General features: G+C 40.7%; 1 protein-coding gene across 2 annotated transcripts in view; it reads right to left on the bottom strand.

Annotated features, from left to right (window-relative positions):
• Positions 1–22,902, bottom strand: part of COL5A2 (collagen type V alpha 2 chain) — a 137,419-nt gene that overhangs the window by 12,726 nt on the left and 101,791 nt on the right. For both annotated transcript variants that reach the window (XM_059168630.1, XM_059168629.1), the window contains exons 21-47: positions 22,788–22,886; positions 21,555–21,608; positions 21,218–21,325; positions 20,073–20,126; positions 19,377–19,475; positions 18,154–18,207; positions 17,219–17,317; positions 17,058–17,111; positions 16,892–16,945; positions 15,384–15,437; positions 14,609–14,662; positions 12,873–12,917; positions 12,447–12,545; positions 11,396–11,503; positions 10,993–11,046; positions 9,008–9,061; positions 8,738–8,791; positions 8,145–8,198; positions 7,616–7,723; positions 7,449–7,502; positions 6,881–6,934; positions 6,017–6,178; positions 5,261–5,368; positions 4,043–4,150; positions 2,594–2,647; positions 873–980; positions 294–347 (exon numbers count right to left, since the gene is read on the bottom strand). In XM_059168630.1, coding sequence (XP_059024613.1) covers positions 294–347; positions 873–980; positions 2,594–2,647; positions 4,043–4,150; positions 5,261–5,368; positions 6,017–6,178; positions 6,881–6,934; positions 7,449–7,502; positions 7,616–7,723; positions 8,145–8,198; positions 8,738–8,791; positions 9,008–9,061; positions 10,993–11,046; positions 11,396–11,503; positions 12,447–12,545; positions 12,873–12,917; positions 14,609–14,662; positions 15,384–15,437; positions 16,892–16,945; positions 17,058–17,111; positions 17,219–17,317; positions 18,154–18,207; positions 19,377–19,475; positions 20,073–20,126; positions 21,218–21,325; positions 21,555–21,608; positions 22,788–22,886 — 2,061 coding nt within the window. The remainder of the gene's footprint in view (positions 1–293; positions 348–872; positions 981–2,593; positions 2,648–4,042; positions 4,151–5,260; positions 5,369–6,016; positions 6,179–6,880; positions 6,935–7,448; positions 7,503–7,615; positions 7,724–8,144; positions 8,199–8,737; positions 8,792–9,007; positions 9,062–10,992; positions 11,047–11,395; positions 11,504–12,446; positions 12,546–12,872; positions 12,918–14,608; positions 14,663–15,383; positions 15,438–16,891; positions 16,946–17,057; positions 17,112–17,218; positions 17,318–18,153; positions 18,208–19,376; positions 19,476–20,072; positions 20,127–21,217; positions 21,326–21,554; positions 21,609–22,787; positions 22,887–22,902) is intronic.

The following is a 22,902-nucleotide window of genomic DNA, read 5'->3' as shown; positions in this document are numbered from 1 at the left end:
TTCCTATGTAATTTTTAGAAAATCTCAAACAAGGGCACTATTATTCCTATTATTTTGAGAGAAACCCGTGACTCCAAAGGTCTTCATTGATTATTGAAAGAACCCACAGTGAGATTCAGAGGACATATCTTAAAATTATAAAAACAAATACAAACTTCTGGGTATTAATATTTTTGTCCACAGTTTGAGGAGCTTGCTAATTTTCATTTATGAGTCTTAAGTTGTGCTTCTTTGGGAGTATATATATTCTATGCGAGAAGATTTTTACTTTTAAAGAAAAACAGAGAACTTACGAGTAAGCCACGTTTTCCAGTTCGACCAGGTGGTCCTATAGGACCCCGAGAACCCTAGAAGAAATTTTCACAAAAATTGGCATATACAAAATATGCATATTCTATATAAACACAGAAATCAAAAATAGGTAAGTCAGATACTTATATGTGTTTATGTGTATCCATGTGTATACTCTTACGGCTAATGGGTTAAAACCAAGCTAATGTCCTTCGGACTAAGAGCGCGCTCACCGCGACTCCAGTGACACTACGTTCGTCAGTTTTATTAACTGACTTCGCTGAACGAAGGTCCCCTGAGCAGATTACGCTAAGACATTACTAGCTTAAATTTAACATGATGTGTTCTTACTACATTTCCTATAAATCACAACATCTTCAGATGATGACCTTCAAAGCTTCAGGATTTCTGAACATCTACTAGAAATCAAATGTTTTCCATGAACATTAAAACAGCCTGAGTCATAACTGGCTGTCGATCATTCCTTGTTGGGACTTCTTTATCAAGCGTGCAGGCATGACCGCGGGCTTGCACAGCACCGTGATGTCTGCGACTGTCAGGATGGAACTGACTCTCCTTACCGGATCTCCTCTTTGTCCTGCATCTCCTGGGGCACCCACCGGGCCAGGCGTTCCAGGGGCACCCTGGGAGCCTGGCAGACCTGCAGGTCCAGGGTCTCCACGATCACCCTGATGAGAATAACCATGGTATTACTCTTTTTGGATTTATCCTAAACCAATGGCATTCTATAGGCTCATGCTGTTCGAGGTAAGAAGATGTGCACTTTTTAAAAACCTGATTTTTATTATTCAACTTGTACTTTACTTATATTTACTTATTAATAAGTCAAACTGAAGAGAATAAGAATATTTCCCCCAATTTCAGATGTGTCCCCTCCCCTGTTGCCCTATGACTTCCACAGTCAAGATGACTGCAGTATGACAGTGTCATCTCCAGAATTTAGCATGTTTCTCACAGCAGTCTTCAAGCATATCTATTCACTTGGGATACACATTTTCCAGGGTGTGAAAACTGGGAAAATTTTAAGGAAACCACTTTCTAGATTATCAGCTCATGTGTGTTCTCTCAGGGAACTGGTCTGAAGTATCCTTCCCTACTCTTTAACCATCACTTCTCTCCCATTTTATGAAAGAAAAAGCATCATATCTCTCTGCTGTCTTATTGTCTTGCAGTGCCTCAGGGAGTGAACAGCTCTGGGCACCACACTGAGGACTTTTCCACAATGCAAGGTTTACTTGAGAATAAAGCAATGCGGTATTTGGAAAAAAGAGGCTGATCCTTATTTTATCCAGGTGACCCAACTATGTCAAGGCTCCAAGTGTTGATTTTAAAAATTAGACCATGGAATACATCAGCAAAATCTTTGAAGACTACTGCATTGTACAATGTATATTGACCAAGGGAAAAACCCAGGGGCCAAGAGAACTTGCACTCCCTGGCTTTATGGTAGACAGGGGAAGGGTTCATTCTAAGATTCCTCAAAACTCTTTCTTTCCCTTCCTTTGAGTACTTACTAGATACTCTAAACATGTTATTTAATGCACAAACATCCAACAGAGTAAGTATTAATCCTGTTTAAGTATTTAAAACTGAGGTTCAGAAAATTTGTTTAAGGCTGCACCGCTGGTTACTTAAGGAATCAAGATTCCAGTGAAAGTCTATCTGACTTTAGAGCCCGTTCTGCTACATGATGAGCTCCCAGAGTGAAGAGTCATTGTGTCATAATAGAGGTTAGCCTGGGGGACTGATTTTTCGCCTGCTGTGGACTATACGTAGTCTGAGACAACTGTGTGATGACCCAAAGGGCATGGGACTTCAGAGAAATTTGAGGATATTTTCAGTTCAGCTTATGTCATGAGATTTAAAACACATTATGGGATATACAGCATATAGGAAGCCACATGGTTTATTTTCTCATGGGGCATTCACTTGAGGAGAAGAGTAGAGAAATTGAGATGGCGCCCAGCTCTATTTCTGCTTCCATGCTTTTGTGAACGAGTTGAAATTTAGACTACTTCATTTGTATCCTCATCCAAAGCCTTCGTGTTTCGCCAGATACGAAAGCAATGTGCTTTCCTACAATTAATAAGAAGTGCCATCTTACCTTGCAGTGTACTCAAATCTCACTTCACTGACAAGGTCTGGCTAAATTATGACTTTACAGAAGAAGTAGCTACTGCCAGAAAAATCAGGGCTGCCCTGGAGCAATGAAATCTTTAGTATTGCAAAGATTCCAAATGGACATGACTGCAGATTTCCCAATCAGTGAAACCGCCCTTACCCGTTCCCCGACAGCACCGTCCCGTCCTGGAGTACCGTCATTACCAGCTGGACCCTATAATGAATCACGTTTGAAAAATGAGTTAACCGAGTAATGAAAAAAACTCATCCCAACGGCCAGAAAAATACAGCATGATTTCCACCTCTCTTCCATAAAGTATAAATTAGCACTTATGGAAATTTTCCTAGAAGAAAGTCTTCTGCCATATTTTCTATTACTTGGAATTGCTTATAAAATTATTACCACGTTCTTACTTTCTTTGGTGCCAATTCTAATACAGTTTTATGGAAGACATTGCATTTTCCACTTACAATCAGTGCCTATAAAGTGCAACATTCTTTCCTTGCCCTGCGCACGTCTTCCATATCCGAGCATTGAGAATGTCCGGTTATTTACTGTGGAAGCTCAACCTTAAAACTGTCGTGGGATTTGCTACAAATCTGGGTCCTTCAGTGTTTTGTGTGGAAATACTAAATCTGTGCTCAAGTTGGCTTCATCAGCCTCTTCACTGGTGGGCCCAGGGCAGGCAGCGCCTGTCGGAGGCCTGCGACCCCCGGTGAACCCCCCTGCCAGGCGCTCCGAGCAGGTGCCCTGCACTAAATCTAAATTCTTCATTTCTCTTTTTTATTTTAAAACAGGAGGGAAAAAAAATCCTCAAATCCTTTGAAATACATAGGCAATAATTTTATTCTTAGAATTTGGTGTTTTGTGTGTATCACTAGTGGACGGTTTCCCTCCTTTTCATGTCTGAAGCTCATGCAAACAACATCCTTAACGTTTTAAAATAAAACAACTGGGTTTAGATATGAAACAGCTTTTAGAATATACGTTCTTCTCTTCTTATATTACTTTTTGACTTTTTTCAGAATTTTTCGTTTGATGAAAAATTGTCCTGAAAGGTATTGTTTCAAGAAAATGTGACACTGTCTTGTGTTTTACTCATGAAAGCACTAAACAGAGGAGATGCCAACCTATAACTTCTCAAATCACTTTTCAAAAATCGATTTCCTCAAATGAGACTCGGGACCATGACATGCTAACGTACTGTGTCGTGATGTTTAAGGAGAACGGCCTCTCCGTATTTTTCTCTTTTCACAAGCTTTACTCCTTGTATTAAACCTATCACCACAAAACTTGGCGATTTTGAAAAATGTGCCATTATAGAGTGACGTAAGAAGGAACGAAGGTGTGGTTCCACCTTCGAAACGATTTGGCAACAACCTCAACCAACGGACATACTTGGCTGCGACCAGATGAAGTCGGTGCCAAGACGCCAACCTTACTGCCTCCTGCCATCATGCAGACAAGTCTCCGGGAAGGAAGGTGCATCAGGAACCTCACTCGGAAACTCCAGGTCAAAAGATAATTGATTTCTAAATGAAAACACTGTCCCCACGACACCCAGATCGCAAGAGGAGAGCTACTGTCCCTTGTCCCTGGAGCACTCACTTCGGGGCCAGGCTCCCCCACGGGGCCATTGGAGCCGGGGGGTCCCACAGGTCCGGGCGGACCTTTATCTCCTGGTGCACCGGTGGGTCCAACCTTCCCGGGTGTGCCCTGAAACAAGAACGTCAGCGTGTCAGCCGCGTCCGCAGAGGTGTCCGCAGCCAGTGCGCGTGAAGGCTGCGTTTATTCAAGTGGCCCCTCAGTCCCTCCTTTCATTATACTCCCCAGGATCGCACAGTGTCCAGCGGCTCACGTCTTATCACACCCATCCCCACGTATCAAAGGGACTACAGAGGGTCCATTGCCATGCGCTCAGGTGCAGATTTGGGGATCTAACCGCGCACACTGCAGTCGGTTCTGCTGCCCCAGTGGGATCCGCACCTTGTCAGGACGCAGCGCTCACACTCACTCCCGCCTCGGGCACACGTCTCGTTCCCGCAGCCACGCTCGGTTCGCATGGTCACGGGGGGGTGGGGGGGGAGATTCTCCCTCTGGGCCCTTGGCTCACTTCCGATCACCGTAAGACCCTCCCAAGGCCCGGCTGGCGGGTGTCAGGTCTCTTCCCACAGCCCCACTCCCACGACCCGCGGTGCATCACTCCGTCCACATCCCGAACACAAACACCAGTCCCCCCCCCCCCCCAGCATGCAGACTCTGAGCGGCAAAATTTAATGTCTTCGAAGCTAACAGGAAGCCAAATGCTCATCGCCCTCCGGGGAGTGTCAGGTTCTTCTCACCCTCAGGGGAAGGAGCCCACTTTCCCGGCCCGACTTTCCAGCTCGGCCCACCTCCACCTCCAATACGACTGTGGCTCAACGACTTCTCCCCTTTGATGATGAACGAAAACTTGCCCTCTGAACTGCGAGACACAGGTGCTGGGACAAGGCGTGTGTATTTAAAAAGAGGCGACCTACTCCCTAGAGGAGACTGCCCCCTTCTCTAGCTCCGCGGGTATTTTTGATTTTTGAAGGAATATTTAGAGTCACCCAAAATCCGTATCCTTATTTGTCTACTTCTCTGGTGCCGGGGTTAAATAAAGAGAATTTTCAAAGACTTTGCAAGATGCTTAAGTAGAGGGTTTGACATTCAAAGTCAAAGGTTTTTAAGATCGTCAGAATTTGTGTCTAAAAAAAGACTTTAAATGTACTAAGAAAAAAGAATTCTCCCTTCACAAATTATATTGCACATAATCAACGGAAACCCCACCGACGAGCCACTCACCGCCGGGCCGGGCAGGCCAGGCATGCCCCTCTCCCCACGCTGCCCCGGCATGCCCACAATTCCTCTCTGTCCAGTGGTTCCAGCTGGACCCGGGGGGCCATCAGGACCCTAATTTTGAGAATAAGCTACAATTAGAAATTCTCCAGTGTAAAACCATATACAAAGACCAGTTCACAGCTTTATAGGTTTTTCAGACCAAGAAAAAAATTCTGTTTCATATAACCATACTACATATGACAAATTATAGTCGTAATTTACAGTCAAACACAGAGCCTCTAACATTGTTTAAAGGGGAAAGCAGCTCACGGAGTTCCAAGAAACCTGAAGAGTAATGTGCACATTGGCAGACTGAAAGAGGTAACTACTCAGGCTTTTTCCCTCTTTTTAAAAAGGCAAAGAAATTTTTAAAATAAAGAATAGAAATAGTAATCTAGGTAAACATATTAGTATTTTGAGACATGTAGATTTCAAATAGTATAATGTATTTTGAAAAACTGTCTTTATACAACACATGTATTAACAAAGAATGTTGTCTTGTTCAGTTTCTGAACCCCACGCCCACTACTGTTATATTTATACTGACACATTTGCTTCTTCTTCTAGAGCAGAGAATTGTAAATTTAAAACATATAAGGCCTCAGGATTTACGAAAGTTCCCAGGTTACTGTACAAACTGTTTCTTCACGGCAGTGAATACCATGGAGATCTACTGGTAACTATCTCATTAGAGGGACGTAAACCAGGTGCCAAACTTACAGGTTGCCCGTCTTCTCCAGGGTCGCCTTTGTCTCCTGGGCCACCTGGGGGGCCAGCTGGTCCTCGATCTCCCACTCGCCCATGAGAGCCGGGGTCCCCACGAAGACCTGGGGGTCCCTCCTTCCCGGGTTCCCCTAAGGGCCCCGCAGGTCCTGGAGCTCCCTAGTATAAGATAGAAACCCAGGAGGGCAAAGTCAAAACCACATTAGAGGACCTGGTGCAATGGACCCTTGGGTCCATTTTTCCTGTTAGATAATCAGTCATTCAGTGAATTTAAACAAAATTAAACAAAACACAGCTGCAGATTCATTTCCCAAGAGGAAATCTAAATTATTTGCAGACAATTACATTCGACTCAATATCAAAAGTGTGTTGAAATTGACTCAAATTTTCAAACATCTCAGGCCTCTACTCCATCATGAATAGATGACCTTTCCTTCCGTCTGTCCTGATCTTACAATGAAAGAATGACATTTACTAGACAAAGCTTTGGGGATGCTTCCCACCTGAAAGGAGCAGTTATTATCACACAATACTGTTCGAACTTAGTACCCAAATGGAATGATTGTCAAATGCTGAGCTAAGAAGGACTCGTAAATAAGGTACTCCGAGAAACAGGACGGTCAAAGATGACCTGCTGTGACAGGACAGCAGCGGCGTGAATCATTAGGGTCAGAGTTGTTTACATGGGCTAACAAATCACTAAGGGGTTAAATAAAAGAATAAACAGTAACTCAAATATGTATGTGTATCTGTATCATGGGTACATGTGTTTGGGTGTATTTTCCTGTGTGTGTGTGCACGCGTGCGTGTGTGTGTGTGATTACCCCACTACCCACAATCTGAGTCACTGAAATAACTTACAGGAGGGCCTGGAGGTCCAACTCTGCCCGCAGAACCAGGAAACCCAGTAGCACCCTAGAAATACAGTATCACATGAGCAATTTTAGAATAACTTGATTCCATGTACTTTCTGGGATCTGTTTTTTCCCACCGGGATGCTGAGTGTTTAGACTCCCTTCCTTGTTGTAAACAGTAGATTTTTCTCGTGCATGCTACGTTTTTGAGAATGGATCTGAGTTAACTGGTAGGAAGGATGCTACTTTCCCCTTTCTTCTTCTCATTTACCTTGAGCACATACAGGTATGTCCCAGGCTCTCACTGGAATCACATTAATCTTGGGCATATCAGAGCCCTTAGAGCAGTTGCCCGTTACCCCTCCCTTCTCCGACACGGAGTGCATCCTTTATGTTATGGAGGAGGCAGCTGGGTCTCCAAGGTCATAAAACTAATTGCAACCCCGATCCCCATTACACGCCCTTTCCATGAGAGTTTACTTGTGCCAGTAAAAATTCGTTGTTACAGCTTCAGATTCACTTTAAAATGGCCAGAAGTGCTAGGTGTCTGCGACCAGAACTTCAAACCAACTTACAGGTGGCCCCTGAGTTCCTCGGCCACCCTTGAGTCCAGGAACACCATTAGGACCCTACATGGAAAGAAATGAACAAAAGATCACAATAGGGAAGCAACACGGGCTGAACGCAAAGTCTAAACATTAAGCACGTGACTCAGGTTTTTGGTGTTTTTCTTTCCACTTACGTGAGGGCCTGGGGATCCTGCCAGACCTTGTGGCCCAGGAGAACCGGCGTCTCCCTTCTGCCCTGGCTCTCCGGGCTCCCCTTTGACTCCAGGCTGCCCATCGGGACCCTATATCAATTGTTTAAATAACCAGGTGGTTATAACACTTGTAGACAAGCTATTTGACAGTAATTATTACCAACATATCATTTAACTATATATTGTTAAATGGTGCTTTGTAATCAGTATTAAAGCACAGGAGAAAAAAATGCCCTAATGAGATCTTCGAAGGCAGTCAGAAAACAAGTTATCTCACCACATTTTTATTATACCAAATAAGTACAGAATTTGGAATAGTGCGAACTCATCCGTGAAAGACTGTATGAAAGAGTGAAATACTGTACTGAAAATGAGAATATTGCCTAGAAAGCTGTTAACTTCCCAGCATCTTTAGTATACCTTCAATACATAGGACAATAGTAATTAACTAAATTGATTGTTATCACAGAAAGAGTGTTCATTGTGAATTAGAGATACTTGAAGATCATACCTGAGGTCCGGCAAAACCAACAGCCCCAGTGGGGCCATTTTCACCACGAGAACCCTACGAGAAAGCAGAGATTACTGTAGCTCTCACACTTTACTGTAAATGGGAACAGTATTTAAAAATACACTGGGTGTTATATGCTAACAACAGGTCATGGAGCACGACATCAAAAACTAATGATGTACTGTATGGTGACTAACACAATAAAAAATTAAAAATAAAATAAAAATACAATTATATAAACTTATAGTGTTTTGAAATGTTTATATAGATGATTAAATATGTTTCTTGAGGAAGACTTTTAAGGATGATAGATAGATAAGGACCATAGAACAAAATCTCCATGGTCTGAAGTCTCTAAAAATTTCTTAACTCTTTAGTAAACGAGCTGCTTACCGAGATTTAATAGATAGCATAGAAATAACAGACTGGTAAGTTTTTGAGTTTAAAGAGAAGTAAATGCTGAAAACTAAGAAGTTACAAATAGCCTGAACCAACAGGCATGCTTTTACATAAACATCAAGACAAAACGATGAGTTGTTTACCTGCTCAATCCCATTCTTAAAAAAAAAAAAAATTAAAACACTGTCACTTACAGGATTGCCGCGGGAGCCCGGAGGGCCAACTAAACCTCGAGGGCCAGGTTCACCCTGCAAAGAAGATGTTAGATGGTGATTGTCCAAAGCAGAAGTAAAACATAAGGCAACTGGAGGGTACTGAGTGCTCCGTGCAGGGCAGACGGCGGGGGGAGCTCTGAGATGACCGGGCCCAACTACCACATGTTTGAGAGAGAAAGCGGCATGAGAAAGAGCTATCACCCAGACTTCCTGATTCCAAACCCACAGAACATCAGTTTATGATATTACCTTTTCTCCAGTGGGACCTGCCGGACCCGGAGGACCCAGGGGACCTGGAAGACCCTGTCGACAGACAGAACATGGACATAGTTAAGAAGCGAATGCACCGGATTCTCCATGATTGAACGAACAATCACAAAAGATCCCATTTTGTTATAGCTTAGATGCTTTTGCAAAACATTGTCTATAATACATGGTAATAATCTGTATACTCTTAAGATCTTCCTATTTACTCTAAAACAATTTCCTGAATGTTCTCTACAACATGTTCTAATCTCTTCCGTCCACCTCAAGTCAGACATACACAACACTGTCTTCAAACTCTAGTTCCAAATTAAACCTGCTCTTCTACGATGTTTCTATGTTTCCTGGATTTCTTCTTTTGTATAGAATATTATATTCTTAAACTATATGAACGAAGTGCCACTCTATTTTTTTTTAAGTGAAACTGTGATAAAGCATTGACTTTTCTACATTCTCCTAAGATTACAAGGAGTGTGGCTATCTAGCTACACCGAGGTTGGGTTCTCTACGCTCAGAGCCGAGGGAGCGATCATGTCGGGGTTCGAACTGGGTCTTCTTGACATGTGGTCACACTCTTTAAACTGGACTGTAGTGGAGTCTTTTCTGGAACAAGTTTTCTTTCTTCATAGGCAGCCCAAATATTCTGTTGCCATTTAAAATTTGTATGTACTATGAAGGGAACTTAAGGAACAAAAAGGACATCTTAAATTTATATTCTTATAAGAACATGAGAATACTGTGGCCATATATTCTCTAGATCTATAATGGAACATTATTCTTCCAATAGTTTACCTAATATATTTCCCTAAAGAATTGGATTAAATAAAGATCACTTCATTAAATTCCCCCCCTTTTTTTTTCTTACAGAGAAAACATATTACTCATTTTTCCCCTTTACTGTGAAATTACAGCAAGTGGTCTGCTCTGTTTCCTCCCTAAAGCAATGTCCTTCCTGAAAATAAAGCAGTCATTGCTCAAGTCCTGTTTCTATCACACTGCATTTTCAAAGTTGGTTTGTAGGAACAATAGATAGTGTTTCAGATTTCACCTTAAAATAAGCTGTCAATGCAGCCCTCCTCCAAACAGCTCTGCCCTACGGCACTAGGCACTACAGGCCGTGGACAACGTAAGACAGCAACAGTGCGTCAGACTCACTCAGACGTCTCTTGAACGACGAATCGAATATTAGAGCTAACTACAAGGCAAGAAACAGCTCATGTTCATAATTTGCTAAGTTAAGTAGATTTTCAGAAAAAAAGAAAAAAAGGGATCATTACCACTCAGACAAAACTTTCCCTTTATTTTACTTTAGTGTCTTTATCAAGAGAATAATTTCCTTAAAGTCTAAAAAACTATATTCAGTCTCTTCTTAGAATTGCAAATGTATTGTATGTTTGAGAACTGAAACCTTGTTAAAGGTCAGCTTCTGACATGACATTAAACAATGCCCTGGGGTCAAGCATCTTCTTCAAATTTCACTTCTTCATCCTCCTTATGGATGGAAGCATTGATGATGGTCCGCTGTGCGGTAGCTCTCTCACCCCTAGCACCCAGCGCATTGAGAAATAGTCACCTCAACTTGCTACAGTGAAAACTCTCCTGGCCTGCCCTGGAGTGAGGTCTAGAACAGCTCAGTCGATCAACACGTGAACAAGAACACACATTGCGTATGAAATAGAAAAGAAGATGGAGAAAGACAAAGGGAGCCCCACTGCCTAAAGCACTGTCTCATGTGCACGGGAGGCTGTGCTCTGTTCCACCCCCTCGACAAGGGCGACGTTTTGGCTTGTTCTGGTTCAAAGTAAGCAAAAGGAGTATCCGTGATTGATCAACATCAAACCTCAGCATCGATCAACTTCCAAATCCTGACCGTATGGGAACACAATGAACTTTATTTTGGAAAGTTCAGGCAAATTCGTGTGATACTGACAGTTGGTCCCGAGCTCGGCTGGGAGGGGTGATTCACTTACTCTGGCTCCATCGTTCCCGGCTGTCCCTTCAGCACCCTTCTCGCCTATGCCGCCCTGCGGAGACACACAGAATGTCATCGTCTTCTTCTCTCACTTGGGGGGAAGCTTCATGAGGGCACGGGCTTATATCTTTTGATCATAGTTATATCCCCTTGAGCCTAGAACAGTGCCTGGCATTGTGTATTTTCTGAATAAATATAGGTATTGAAAGGCAGAAAAAGAAAGAAAGAAAGAGAAGGAGAGACGGAGGGAAGATCGACTTGGGACTTAGAACGGAAGAAGCAAAAGCCTGGCCAAGAAAAAATTTTCAGGAGGAATTTAGAAACTCTAAATGAATGAACTAAAACAAAACAAAACAAAAAAAGCAAAACAAACAAAGAAACAAAAAAAACCAGAGACTTACTCTGTCACCCTTCGGGCCTGGAGTTCCTGCAATTCCTCTCTCTCCTGGCATACCCTGAAGTCCCGGTGGGCCTGTATCTCCAGGGGTTCCTGATGGTCCTGGACTGCCCTAAAATGAACCAACAATAAGGGACCTCGCCGATACGGTATTAAGATTGAGCCACGTGAGATTTCTCTGCTGGTAAGACAAAAAGAGTGGAAGATCAGAGATTTCATAGGGTTCAACTTAGTGTTTATATTTTTCATTTGTGAAAATTGTTTCTGAGCTCACTTTTTGGAATCAAAAAGACTTTGCCTTTCTAATTGTTGGTTTATGTTTTCAACTTTTTTCCTTGGGGAAATTGAGCACCAAGTCAAATACAAACAATGGTTGCCTTTCTTTCTCTCTGACAACATCATGCGGGCCTGATGAAGGGGACGTTACTTTTAGAGAGTATTTCACTCTCACTAACGAAGACGTGCTATTAAGCACGTAATCACTCTGGACCTTGAAAATGTAAGGGATCTAATGATATACGACCATGAAAAACTCTACTTTAATTGTTTATACCGAAATTGAGCACCCTCTTCTACAATCTGAAATGGCTCCCAAAGGAAACAAGACTGATTTTTGCCTCACGATGTATTTTACTTTCAGATTTCTAGGATGACGTACTTTCTTACAGTTAGTAAGAACATGAGACAAAAAACTGGAGTGTATGATCAGGAACATCTCGTTATAAGTTATACGGATTCCTATTTATTGCCTCTGCTTACTATGGAAGCCACTAGTAAAGTTATGTGAATAAATGTTAGGAATGGGTTTCCATATGAGAATGTATCACTATGCACACTAAACCATAAATCCTATCACAGAGAAGAGACTTCATTCAGCTACCTCCTTAATGCCAAGGAAAAAGCCTAGTAGTGCTTATTGAATACTTGTTGAAGAAGAAAATTATATAATCGAATTTTCTCGCAACAATAAGAGAAACCCATTCTAGTTCCATCATGTGCTTATTAGGCTGTAGCTCCGGGAACATTCTGAAGTGCCAGTTCACCGCCGTACTTACTTTGGGACCGTCCGGGCCGTGGCCCCCAGCCATTCCCTTCTCGCCAGGCAGCCCCGTGATTCCTGGTTCTCCTCTCTCCCCTGGGTTTCCGCGCTCTCCCTAGTGAGACACGGGGATGTCAAACAACCAGCGACTGTTGTGAAAGTGGGTTAAAAATGTTTCTGGAAATCTGCAAAACTGCTTCTACTGGAGAAAAACTGAGAAATGAGCAACTATTGAGGCTCATTTTTCTAATTTAGTGATAAGAAATGAACTTGAAGTAAGAACATGTTATTTCATGGCATAGACTTTCCTCGTAAGATTAATTTTCATCAAGGAAAAGAATTTTATTCTCAAAAGAAAGCTCAGCTTATGATAAAAGATTTTTTTTTTTTTTTAACTGAAAGCAATGGAAATTAAGTTAATAGCGAAAGAGAAAATACTCACTCTGGGTCCTAATGGGCCAACTGCTCCAGGATCTCCAGGAACTCCCTAGAAGATATAATTTTTAAAAATTTCAAGAAATGCTTTGAGCTAAATTTTGGGTATTTAGTAGAAATCTTTCCGTACCACACATCTAATTTCTTTTAATGTACTATTAGAGGTTTGAATAAACCCATAATACTGAGGAAAGAAAAATGTGTATACTTTTATAAATGAGGGGATATCCCATACATTGGATAGAAATTATTTTTCCAGAAAAAAAAAATGTTTATTAAAGCTGAATGCTTGATTTTGGGCAGTGAAGACATGAAAAACATTACCTCACAAATAGAACACACTGGTCTTTTTAGAGACAACAAAATATATAGCAATTTTATTTCCTAATGTGAAAAAAATTTAATAGAGGAAACAGAAATAAAAAACCAACAAGGAGCTATTTCTTAAACATAACCGGTTCAACTCAATTTAGTAAATATTTCCACTGACCATACACTATGGACAACAGTCCCCTGGGAATTGTGGGTTCAAACTAGTGTAGTCATGACTATGTCACAAGTTTCAGTCTGTTCTTAACTAAAAGAAAGTTTGTCAACAAGTTCAAAACCTCTCTTTTTGATTAAAAATAATAACTAATGACAAAGAAAGCTGTTGTATAGAAAGTCACAGTCATCAGTCTGGGATGAAAACTAATTTAGAAGTTCGGTTGGTCCTCAATGTGAAGTTTTAAGAAAAATTTAAATAGGCATACATTACATTACAATATGTGGTTTAAAAGAAAACCAAACGTTGGTTTTCTTTTAAACCACATATTGCCTATTAGCATACATTAAAAAGGAAAATAAGAGATAAATAAGCTTTCTTTGTCATTAGTTTTTATTTTTAATCAAAGAGAGAGGTTTTGAATCTGTTGCTTAAAGGCCCTTCATCACCTCCCATTAGAAGAATCCGAAAAAAAACGACATTTGAAGTCAGACTTCCCATAATCAGGCTCCCGATTTACCGTCCAGCCCCACCTCCACGCGAATTTATTCTCTGCATTCCTTTCTTACCACCTTTTCAGTGCCTTCATTTGACCAACAAATGCACCTGCTGTGCTCATCTCCCTTCCTTCCTCCTCCCTTACTCATAAAAGATATTACTTTGCTGGGAAACTTTTCCTAAATCCCCAAGTCTGGATTTGGTGCATCTTCTATATTTCCACACTCTATCTCCTACCGTGATGTAACATAAAGTTCATGTCCATCTGGATCAATTGGTTAGGGCCAGAGCTCAAGACACCTAAGCACACAGTACCCAGCAAATACCTGCTGAATGGTTACATGAATGAACGAATCATCCACAGAAAAATAAATTAACTGATGTCCTGGTAAAATAATAGAAATAAAATAATATCTGTTTAAAGCCATTTATAAAGCTTCAAATATAACTCGGTAGTTATGAGAAGACACATCTCTAGTGATTACAAACAGTCTTGGGAAGCAAGCCAGTATTCACAAATTATATACCCTCTGTGTCACTTTGGAATGTCACCTAACATCTCTGTGCTTCATTTTACTCATGTGAAAAACAGGCATCATATAGTCCCTAGATGTATAGGGTTGTTTTGAGGATTAAAAGAGATTACATTTATAAAGCAAATCAGAACAGAACTTCACATATAATAATAAGTGATATTATGGACCAGCAATTTTTATTATTGCTATTATTATTATCATTATTATTATTAAAAATAAACTTACCTGATCACCTGGCTTTCCACCTTCCCCAGGAGGCCCTGGAGGACCAGGAAGCCCCTAAAGGAAAAGAAAAAAATAAAATTGTGAATTTGTCAAAGTTTAATAGGTCACTAGTGTTCACAGTTTACCTTATATAATTCATGGAGGTTCCATGACTATACGTTCAAGCAAAAGCTATTGTTTAAGGACAAGGAAAACAGAACAAGAAAACTCTATCTTATACCATAATGCAGCAATGGTCGGTTTATAGATTTAGATTTTCATTTGGACACACTTAAGAAGAAAAAAGAAAGGAATCTAATGGGAGATTTTTAACATTTGTCAAGTTGTTATGGGTCTGAAAGCAATATTTTAGGTTGCTAGTATAGTACTGAAAGTCACTCCTGAAAGTTTCTTTTTAATCAAATTATAATTATCCATTATTAATTTCCCATACAATATATCTAGATAAAGCATGAAAATTCATTCAACAAAAAATGTAAGACATTGTGTCTATGAAACGGAATCAACCTTAAAATCATTCAATAAAACTTATCGGAAACATTTCATAATCTTTAATTTGTCAACTGTTTTATATTTCGATCAGTTTTTAGGGGGAAGTCTGTTCCTTCTCTTTGAACAGAAATGTTGGGTCTTATCCATTTTATTTATTTACTAAAAGAAGAATGACTGTTTGAAAATTGTGGAATCTCACGTCATTTGACCATACCTTTTCATATTTAAAAAAAAAGCAGTGTAATCAATGGTAGAAAACATGCAGAAGTGGGTTGGAGCCTACCTGAAAGCCCGTGGGGCCTGGAGGTCCCTGTTCTCCTCTCTCCCCGGCTAGACCCTGAGTCAGGAAGGAGAGAAAGTCATGAGTGGAGTCCGATCTTCATACCTGCTTCTGGTGTGTGCGACCTACTACGAGGATTGATGTTTGCCTTTTTTCTAATCACAGGCTTTCATTCTAGCCAGATATGGAGCTAGCATTATAATGAGTAGTTGAAGGTGTTGTTGGAAGTCCGTGCTGCTGAGAAAGTATCTTCTAAAGTTGACAAAAACACTGATGACGTATGTTCATTTTTTGATCCAAACGTAAAATGTCTAGAGCCAACCATAAAATTGGGTGGGGAAACTGGAAAAGCTGAACCTGGAAAAATTCATTGCTTTTACATATCTGATCTCAGCAGGCAATACAAGTATCTCCTGCTGTTCCAAAGTTCGTGCTGCATCACTTCACTTTTATGAAAGATCTGTATTAGTCTTCTGCTAACAGAAAGAAGTTTGAAGAGAATTTTTGATTTACAAAAAAAGGTGAAAAGCAAAAAAAAAAGCATTCAGCATTTGTTTTGCTGTGAGCTGTCATGGAGGCAGCGCACCCCTGGCAGCGAGAGGGGCCCCCACAAGCTCCTGCCTGGAGAACCACGCTCGCATCTCGACATCAAGCCGCCAGGGTGCGGAACTGTGTCTGTGAGCATCTGAGTTTTATCTACATTTATTTGTGCATCTGTTAGGGCAAGATATGTCCCAAGGTATTAGAAAAACCTAGGAGAGTCTCTTTTTGGAGTCTGGGAATTTAATTTTCCATATAAACTAATGATAATAGCCTTTTGGCTTTATACCATGTCAGCTTATAAAGTTTTCATGGGAACCCTCTGCTTTCAGATAATGGGGGAAACCTTATCTCTATTCTAATATTCTAATTTATTTCTCAGTGTCATAAAAAATATTAATCAAGCTCTCAACATTAGAACAACTGTAGAAAGCAAAGCTAACATTTTAGAAAGATATTTAAATTGCCCCATCACAGACAAATAAATATGCCAAAATATTTCTATGAATATTTAATTTTAGAATACTAGATGCAAGTGTACCTCAAAGGATAAAAAATTTTCATTTTTTAGTCCTCAAAAAAAAAGTCAGTTTAAGTAAATTCCTATAAGGCATCATTAGAAGAATGTAGGTATAATTCAGTACTTAAATATTATCAATAAAAGTACAAAATGTTTGTCAAAAATTTGTCAAAACATTTGTTAGACCGATAGTTGACACATTCTTCAACACTTAAAGATGATGAGGTAGGTTTTACCAGCAACATCTTAAAGAAGTTTAAAACGAAAAGTCCAATCGCTCCATTTAAAAAGGCAGAAGGTACCCACACGGGAATCAAAATGAAAGATTATAACTGAAATTCTTCAATCCTGCACTTTCTTACTTACTTCCTCTGAAACTTACTCCTAAGTAGAGTCTTGGACAAACATGAAAAATGCAACGGAAATACATTCTCGTGGAAAGATCACGTACCGGGGGACCCACGGGACCAGAAGGACCGACTTCACCATCTTTTCCAGGAGCTCCCTAATATCACACAGAGATAATATGTAAAGTGGGGCCACAAGACATTGGGGTGATATCATATATATATATATATACATGGATTTCCCCCCTTTGGCAGAAAATGTTTACTTACCCTCTGCCCAGGAACACCAGCATTTCCTGCCTCTCCAGGTTTTCCAGGGTCACCCTAAAGAAAAATTAGAAACCATTTAAATGTCAATCAATTTGCTCAAAACACGGTTGCTTGAAGTGAGGGTCGTGATGAGATAGCAAACCTTTCTCACAGGTACTCACACTGCTACCTTTGGGGCCTGGGAGACCCATGCTGCCGGGCTGCCCTCGGATTCCTATGGAGCCTGGAGGACCCGGCCGGCCGTCCTCCCCAGGAGCACCCTGCAAAGTTGACAGGAGCAAAGTCAGTTTTATGTAAATTCTCTCTAAACAGTCATCACTTGTCTTTCCGTACTTATAGAAGTTACATGAGTTTTAAACTATCCTTCACCCTTTACTTAGTGAATCAGAATAGTTGCATGTTTAAAAAAACCTGCTGAAGTGTTTTGAGTATTGGGAACAGAGATTTCACTCTTTCCGTACACAAAGCTCAACTCCGCGTCTCCGTACACGTCTCATTCTCACAGGGAAAAAAATCTTCGTTCTTCTTTAATTTACTCTAGCTCGTGGTAATGGAAATTTGGTACTTCTTTTTCACATTTTTGGTATAAAGGAAGGGCCCAGAGTATATGAGCTGTCCAAAGTCAGACCTACCTATCTCTTAAACCTATACAATTAAGAAGATATCAAGAAATAAGAATGTTTCTAATAGACGAATTTGACCAATGCTGGAGGAATACATGATTTCAACTTTTTCTGCTGATGTTAGAGAAGTAATTTCAATCTCCAACACTGGTATTAATTAAATTTTATCAGTTTCTGGTGAATTTTAAAATATCAAGATCCTATGAATTTGCTCCAGCATTTTAAACATGTCTGTATCATCCGCATCCCCCTGATTAAAAACATGGACCTCAAACAAACATCTCATCATTTAAGTTGTAGGTCTATTGAGAAATACTGAGGATTATGGACTTTTTATTTATTTATTTTAAGTAGGCTCCACATGGGGCTTGAACTCATGACCCGAGAAAAAAACGGGAGCTGAAACGAAGAGCTGGATGCTTAAACAACGGAGCCACCCAGGCCCCCTCAGGAGTTTTATGTAAATTCCTTACCAAAGGCCCAAGTTTTCCTTCAGGACCTTGAACTCCAGGATTTCCAGTCAGACCCTGAAAATTAAAAGATTTGTCATGTTGTTGCTGACTTGCCACTGAGGTAAAGAGTCGTGAGAGTAAAAATAGCACCGTGTTCAAAGGACCCAGTTCCATTGCACAACGCCCATCTTCAGTGGCCTCCTCTAGGCAAACTCACAGGCCGGTCACGGACCTTGGCCAGCGTGGCTTTGGACAGACACAGGGCAGACCCAGAGCATGCCACAGGCAGCACCACGTGGGACTTCACCGGCGGAGCCCTCACAGCACGGCCTCCCACAGTGGGAGGTCACATGTGAGAGGAAAGGAGTCTACACGGCGGGCACAGGAGGCGTTCTGGCTTAGAACCCTCACTAAACCAGCATTTGTAACAGCGCCGTGAACACAGTACACTGATCCCGGCCAGGGGAGCCTTCCCAGTCACGCCGAACTCAGGCCTAGTTACTCTAAACTCAGGACACCCAAAGCTATGCCTCCCGCTAGGTTTTTATAATTCGTGGCCCCCCCAGTCCAAATGTGGACAACACTCCGGGGTCATTTTCACTGTAAGCAGCACTGACCGCTCATTCAGACGGTGTTCCAACCCTATCAGGTGTCCAGGGAAGAATTCTAGGAAAATGTCGGTTTCCCATGCAGAAGGAGATCTGCACGGGAACTGTACTCATAGGCTTGTACTCATATCTCGAACACCCGGTTCAAGAGTATGTGGAGCCAAATGTTATTTCCATTAACTTTTTAAAATTTTTTTAAATTAACTTTTTAAAATTAACTTTATGTGCAATTCCCTTCTCTTTGAGGAGCACTGTTGACGACAGAATATGAGAGGAATTTCACAGTCCAAATGACATTTGGTCAAAAACAAATTTATCAGGAATTCTCTCCGCCAAAAGCCAAATAAATTATTCGTCAGCAAGTAAAGAAAGAGTAAATATTGACAAACAGGGTTTTTCTTTCATGTCGAGGGGCAAAATGATGAATGCATACGTCTTTGAGAAAGGGAGACTAGAAAAGACTGTATTTTCTATACACGAAAAATAACAAACCAGTATTTTAAAAATAGTGAATCAGGTCAAAATTGTAAAAACAAAGACATGCTCCCACTTGTCAAGATGAGCTCAGTTAGTCCTTTTGCTGAGCCCCGAGGAGCGGTTCTCTTGGGCTGATGTAGCAAATGGCTGTGTTCTTACCCGAGCACCCGGCAGCCCAGGTTCGCCTGGCCGTCCTGGGTCCCCTTGACCTCCTTTAGGTCCAGAAGAGCCCACAGGACCCCTCTCTCCTTGAGCCCCCTGTTCCAATGCAAAGCAGAATGTGTCAGAAAAAAAAAAAGAAACAATGCAGGAAAATAAAAGGAAAGATATACGAAATTTATGTTTTACAAATCACTAGCATATCATAGGAATACTTTGTCAAGTAGTTACAAAGTTACAAAAAGTATCACTACATATTTTGTTCTCATTTGTCTTTATTAAACAAGAGTGACTTTCACCGTTAGCTAAAGAAAATTGTATTTCAATTACCACTCTGATAATGTAGAGTTGGGAAAAAAAAAACACCAAAACTTTAGAGTCTGAATTTCTAGATGAAGGAAAAAGTCTCTTTATCAGCTAAGGAAAGGTGTGTGACCTTTTCTTCTCAGCACCGTCCCGAGAAAGTCTGAAAACAAACTTCTACATACTTCCAACCATTCTCATTCTTCCCAGCCCTCTGTAATACAGAAACCAGCCCTCGCAGGGGGGATTTGATATTAGGCTTGACATCTGTGTCTGACTCCTTTCTGGATCTGCACCCACGTGGACCCAAGCCAGATCACTACTCTGCACAGTGGCATCATCGTCATCACGTAGCTCCAGCCACATGAGAGTCACATTGATGGATAACCTCACCTTTGGTCCAGGTAAACCATCAGAGCCCGGGAAACCACGATTGCCAGGAGCCCCCTGCAAACGACCAACAGGTGATTCTTGATTATTGTTGATGTTCTTGAGATGTATAACTAGTGGGTAAATTTATTTTTAGTATTATAAGGTTTTAGGAGCTGTGATCAACCCAACGTGACAGTAGATAAGTATAAGAGGAAAAAAAAAAAAACTGAGTACGTGGAAAGAAATTTTAAATTTTGGAGAATGTACAAGTACTGAGCCAAAAGTCATTCAAATTCTGAACTATACTAACAATTCACTGTAAAATTAACATGGAGAAAAACTGTCATCTAGATATGAGCACCGTCTACCACCATCAAAGTGTCAGTGGTAATGGCATGTGTAGTGTCTTCTGGGTGAAGAACTTGGCATCTCTGAAAGCCTCTGTACATGTAACGGGATAAGGTTGTTGTCCCTTTCGGACCTGCTTCATCTTACTCCAGCCACAGCAACCTCTCCGAATCTCTAAAATCACCAGCCCTCCTGGCCTGGTTGTTTAGATTTCCTGGTTCCTCTGCTGACAACGTTCTTTCTCCCAAGTTCTCCTGCTGGCTCATCCGCACCATCAGGTGTCAGCTAAACTGTCATCTTCCCAAAGGACCTGTCCTGACCACCTAATCTAGTGTTACGTACCATTGCACGCTCACAGCTGCTCTCTACCACGTCACCTGCTATTTCCCAGTGTACACAGTCCTTAGTAAAGCGTAGGATTAAATTTTTGTTTGCCGGTTGACTTGTTTACTGCTTACCTCCTCACTGGAATCAACTACTGGTTAGTAGCCCCCACATGAGGCTGGCGCCACCGCTGTCTTTTTCACTGAGTACCAATATACCAGCTACACGCCAATATACCAGCTACACGCCAATATACCAGCTACACGCCAACATATTAAACGGGCACAATGTAGTTTTTCAATCAGCATTAGTTGAATGAATGTGTGAGCAACAATTGAACAGTCGCCTCCGTGAATCCACAGACAACCATACTGAACCGTTCGAGGCACTTGCAAGCATTTCTTTTAACTGGTCGAGCTTTCCTTACCAACTCAAAACTTACCCATGTAATTGCCCCGCAACCCTAAGAATGTATTTTATCATTCAAATTTTACCCTTTCTCCCATTGGGCCTGGAGGACCGACTGTCCCGGGGTCACCTCGGGGACCTCTTTTCCCTTCTTCACCCGCTGGGCCTATTGGACCCTGAATACCATGCGGCCCCTGTTAAAAACAGAAGGAAGTTTTCAGAAAGAGCCAGAGTCCAAGGGAGTTACAGTCAAAAGCTTCATTTAATGAAGTCAGTTATGAATTTAAAACCATATTAAATTGGTTCCATCCAAGGGTATATTCCTTATTGTTATCATTTGAAATACTTGAGCACTTTGATCTGTGAACTCCTGGACAAGATTCACGCTCTTCTTATCATTTCAGGAAAAAAATGAAGCCTTACTGGTTCGCCTTTTGGGCCAGCTTCTCCTTTGAAACCTGGAACTCCTGGATCCCCCTAAAATAAAAGTACAAATAGTTATGAGAACCAGGACAGTTAGCCAGTCCCATCTGCTTTAATTAATTAAAGTGGGCCTTGAAAACTTTCCACAGCTGAGTCTGTATTACCATTTTTTAAATTTTGCAAATCTTGTAGAATGTATGTGAAATTTTATAAAACGTAGCATAATTAGGTAGCAGTTTCTATATTTTACAGTGGTCTTTAAGAGACTTACTTTTAAAATTTTGCTTGTTTTATCATGCATACTAGAACACTTAGAATTATTCAATTATTGCAATTTGCTAACTTAAATTAGAACTAACAATATTAACGTCTACAGATAAATCTATTTCAGGTTTATTTTAGGAAATAGACTTATTTACCCAGAATTAAAATAATTTTATATTTATGTTCTCTTTATTGACAGTTTGATAACTTCAAATAGGACATTTCATCTTTGGAGTGCTCTGGGGTTTTGTGTATGTGCATCTTTAAATACCAGTTAAACTTGTGGGAAACAGATTGCTAAATTAAGAACATGATAAAATCAAATAAGAAGTATCAGGAATACTCATGTTTTAATAAGTCTGTTACCAACATATAAAAGGATTTATTAGCATAACTAAGTTACTTGGAACAGAATTCAAAGTACTTGTTTTTGGCAGTGCTAAGAAAAAAAGTTTTAATTTTTACATATTAAGCTAAAAATATAATAAGCACAAGTTCACAATGTGTTTATTTCTTATGCACTTATCATAACATTTTTTTCTAATAAATAATTTTACAACATGGTAGGATCTGTCTTCAAGAATTAGCTGTTAGACCCAATTTTCACCATGTTGTCATGATAACCTCCACATTTCTTCACACTGGCTTACAAAAATATTTCCATAATGGTTATTATTCAACTACAGATAAGATTCTATGAGGTTAACCATAAAGTCACGACCTTACTATTTTATATTAAAAAAACCCCACTACAATCCAACACAAGGCAGTAATGTTCTTCTTTGAATTTAAACCCCTAACCTGTACAACGACATTCAGCTTCCACTCTACAAAGATTCCCATCTTCAGTTGCCTCGTTTAGACAAGCCACATAATCTATGTTTCATTGCATCTCACTGAGTGCTATTTTTCTTGGTGACCTTAGCTGGATTACACTAACGGATGATTGTTAATTTTAGAGGATGTTACCGGCTGGCCTCGAATTCCTGGAGGTCCTGTGCTACCCTGAGGTCCTGGAGATCCGGGGGGCCCTGATAAGCCAGGAGGACCAGAGGTGCCAGGAGATCCCTAATAGAGAAAGAGC

This window comes from Mustela lutreola, chromosome 3 (genome assembly GCF_030435805.1).
Source record: "Mustela lutreola isolate mMusLut2 chromosome 3, mMusLut2.pri, whole genome shotgun sequence".
NCBI lineage: Eukaryota > Metazoa > Chordata > Mammalia > Carnivora > Mustelidae > Mustela > Mustela lutreola.
Note: the sequence above shows the minus strand (reverse complement) of the source record. Positions and strands in the feature narration are given on the sequence as shown.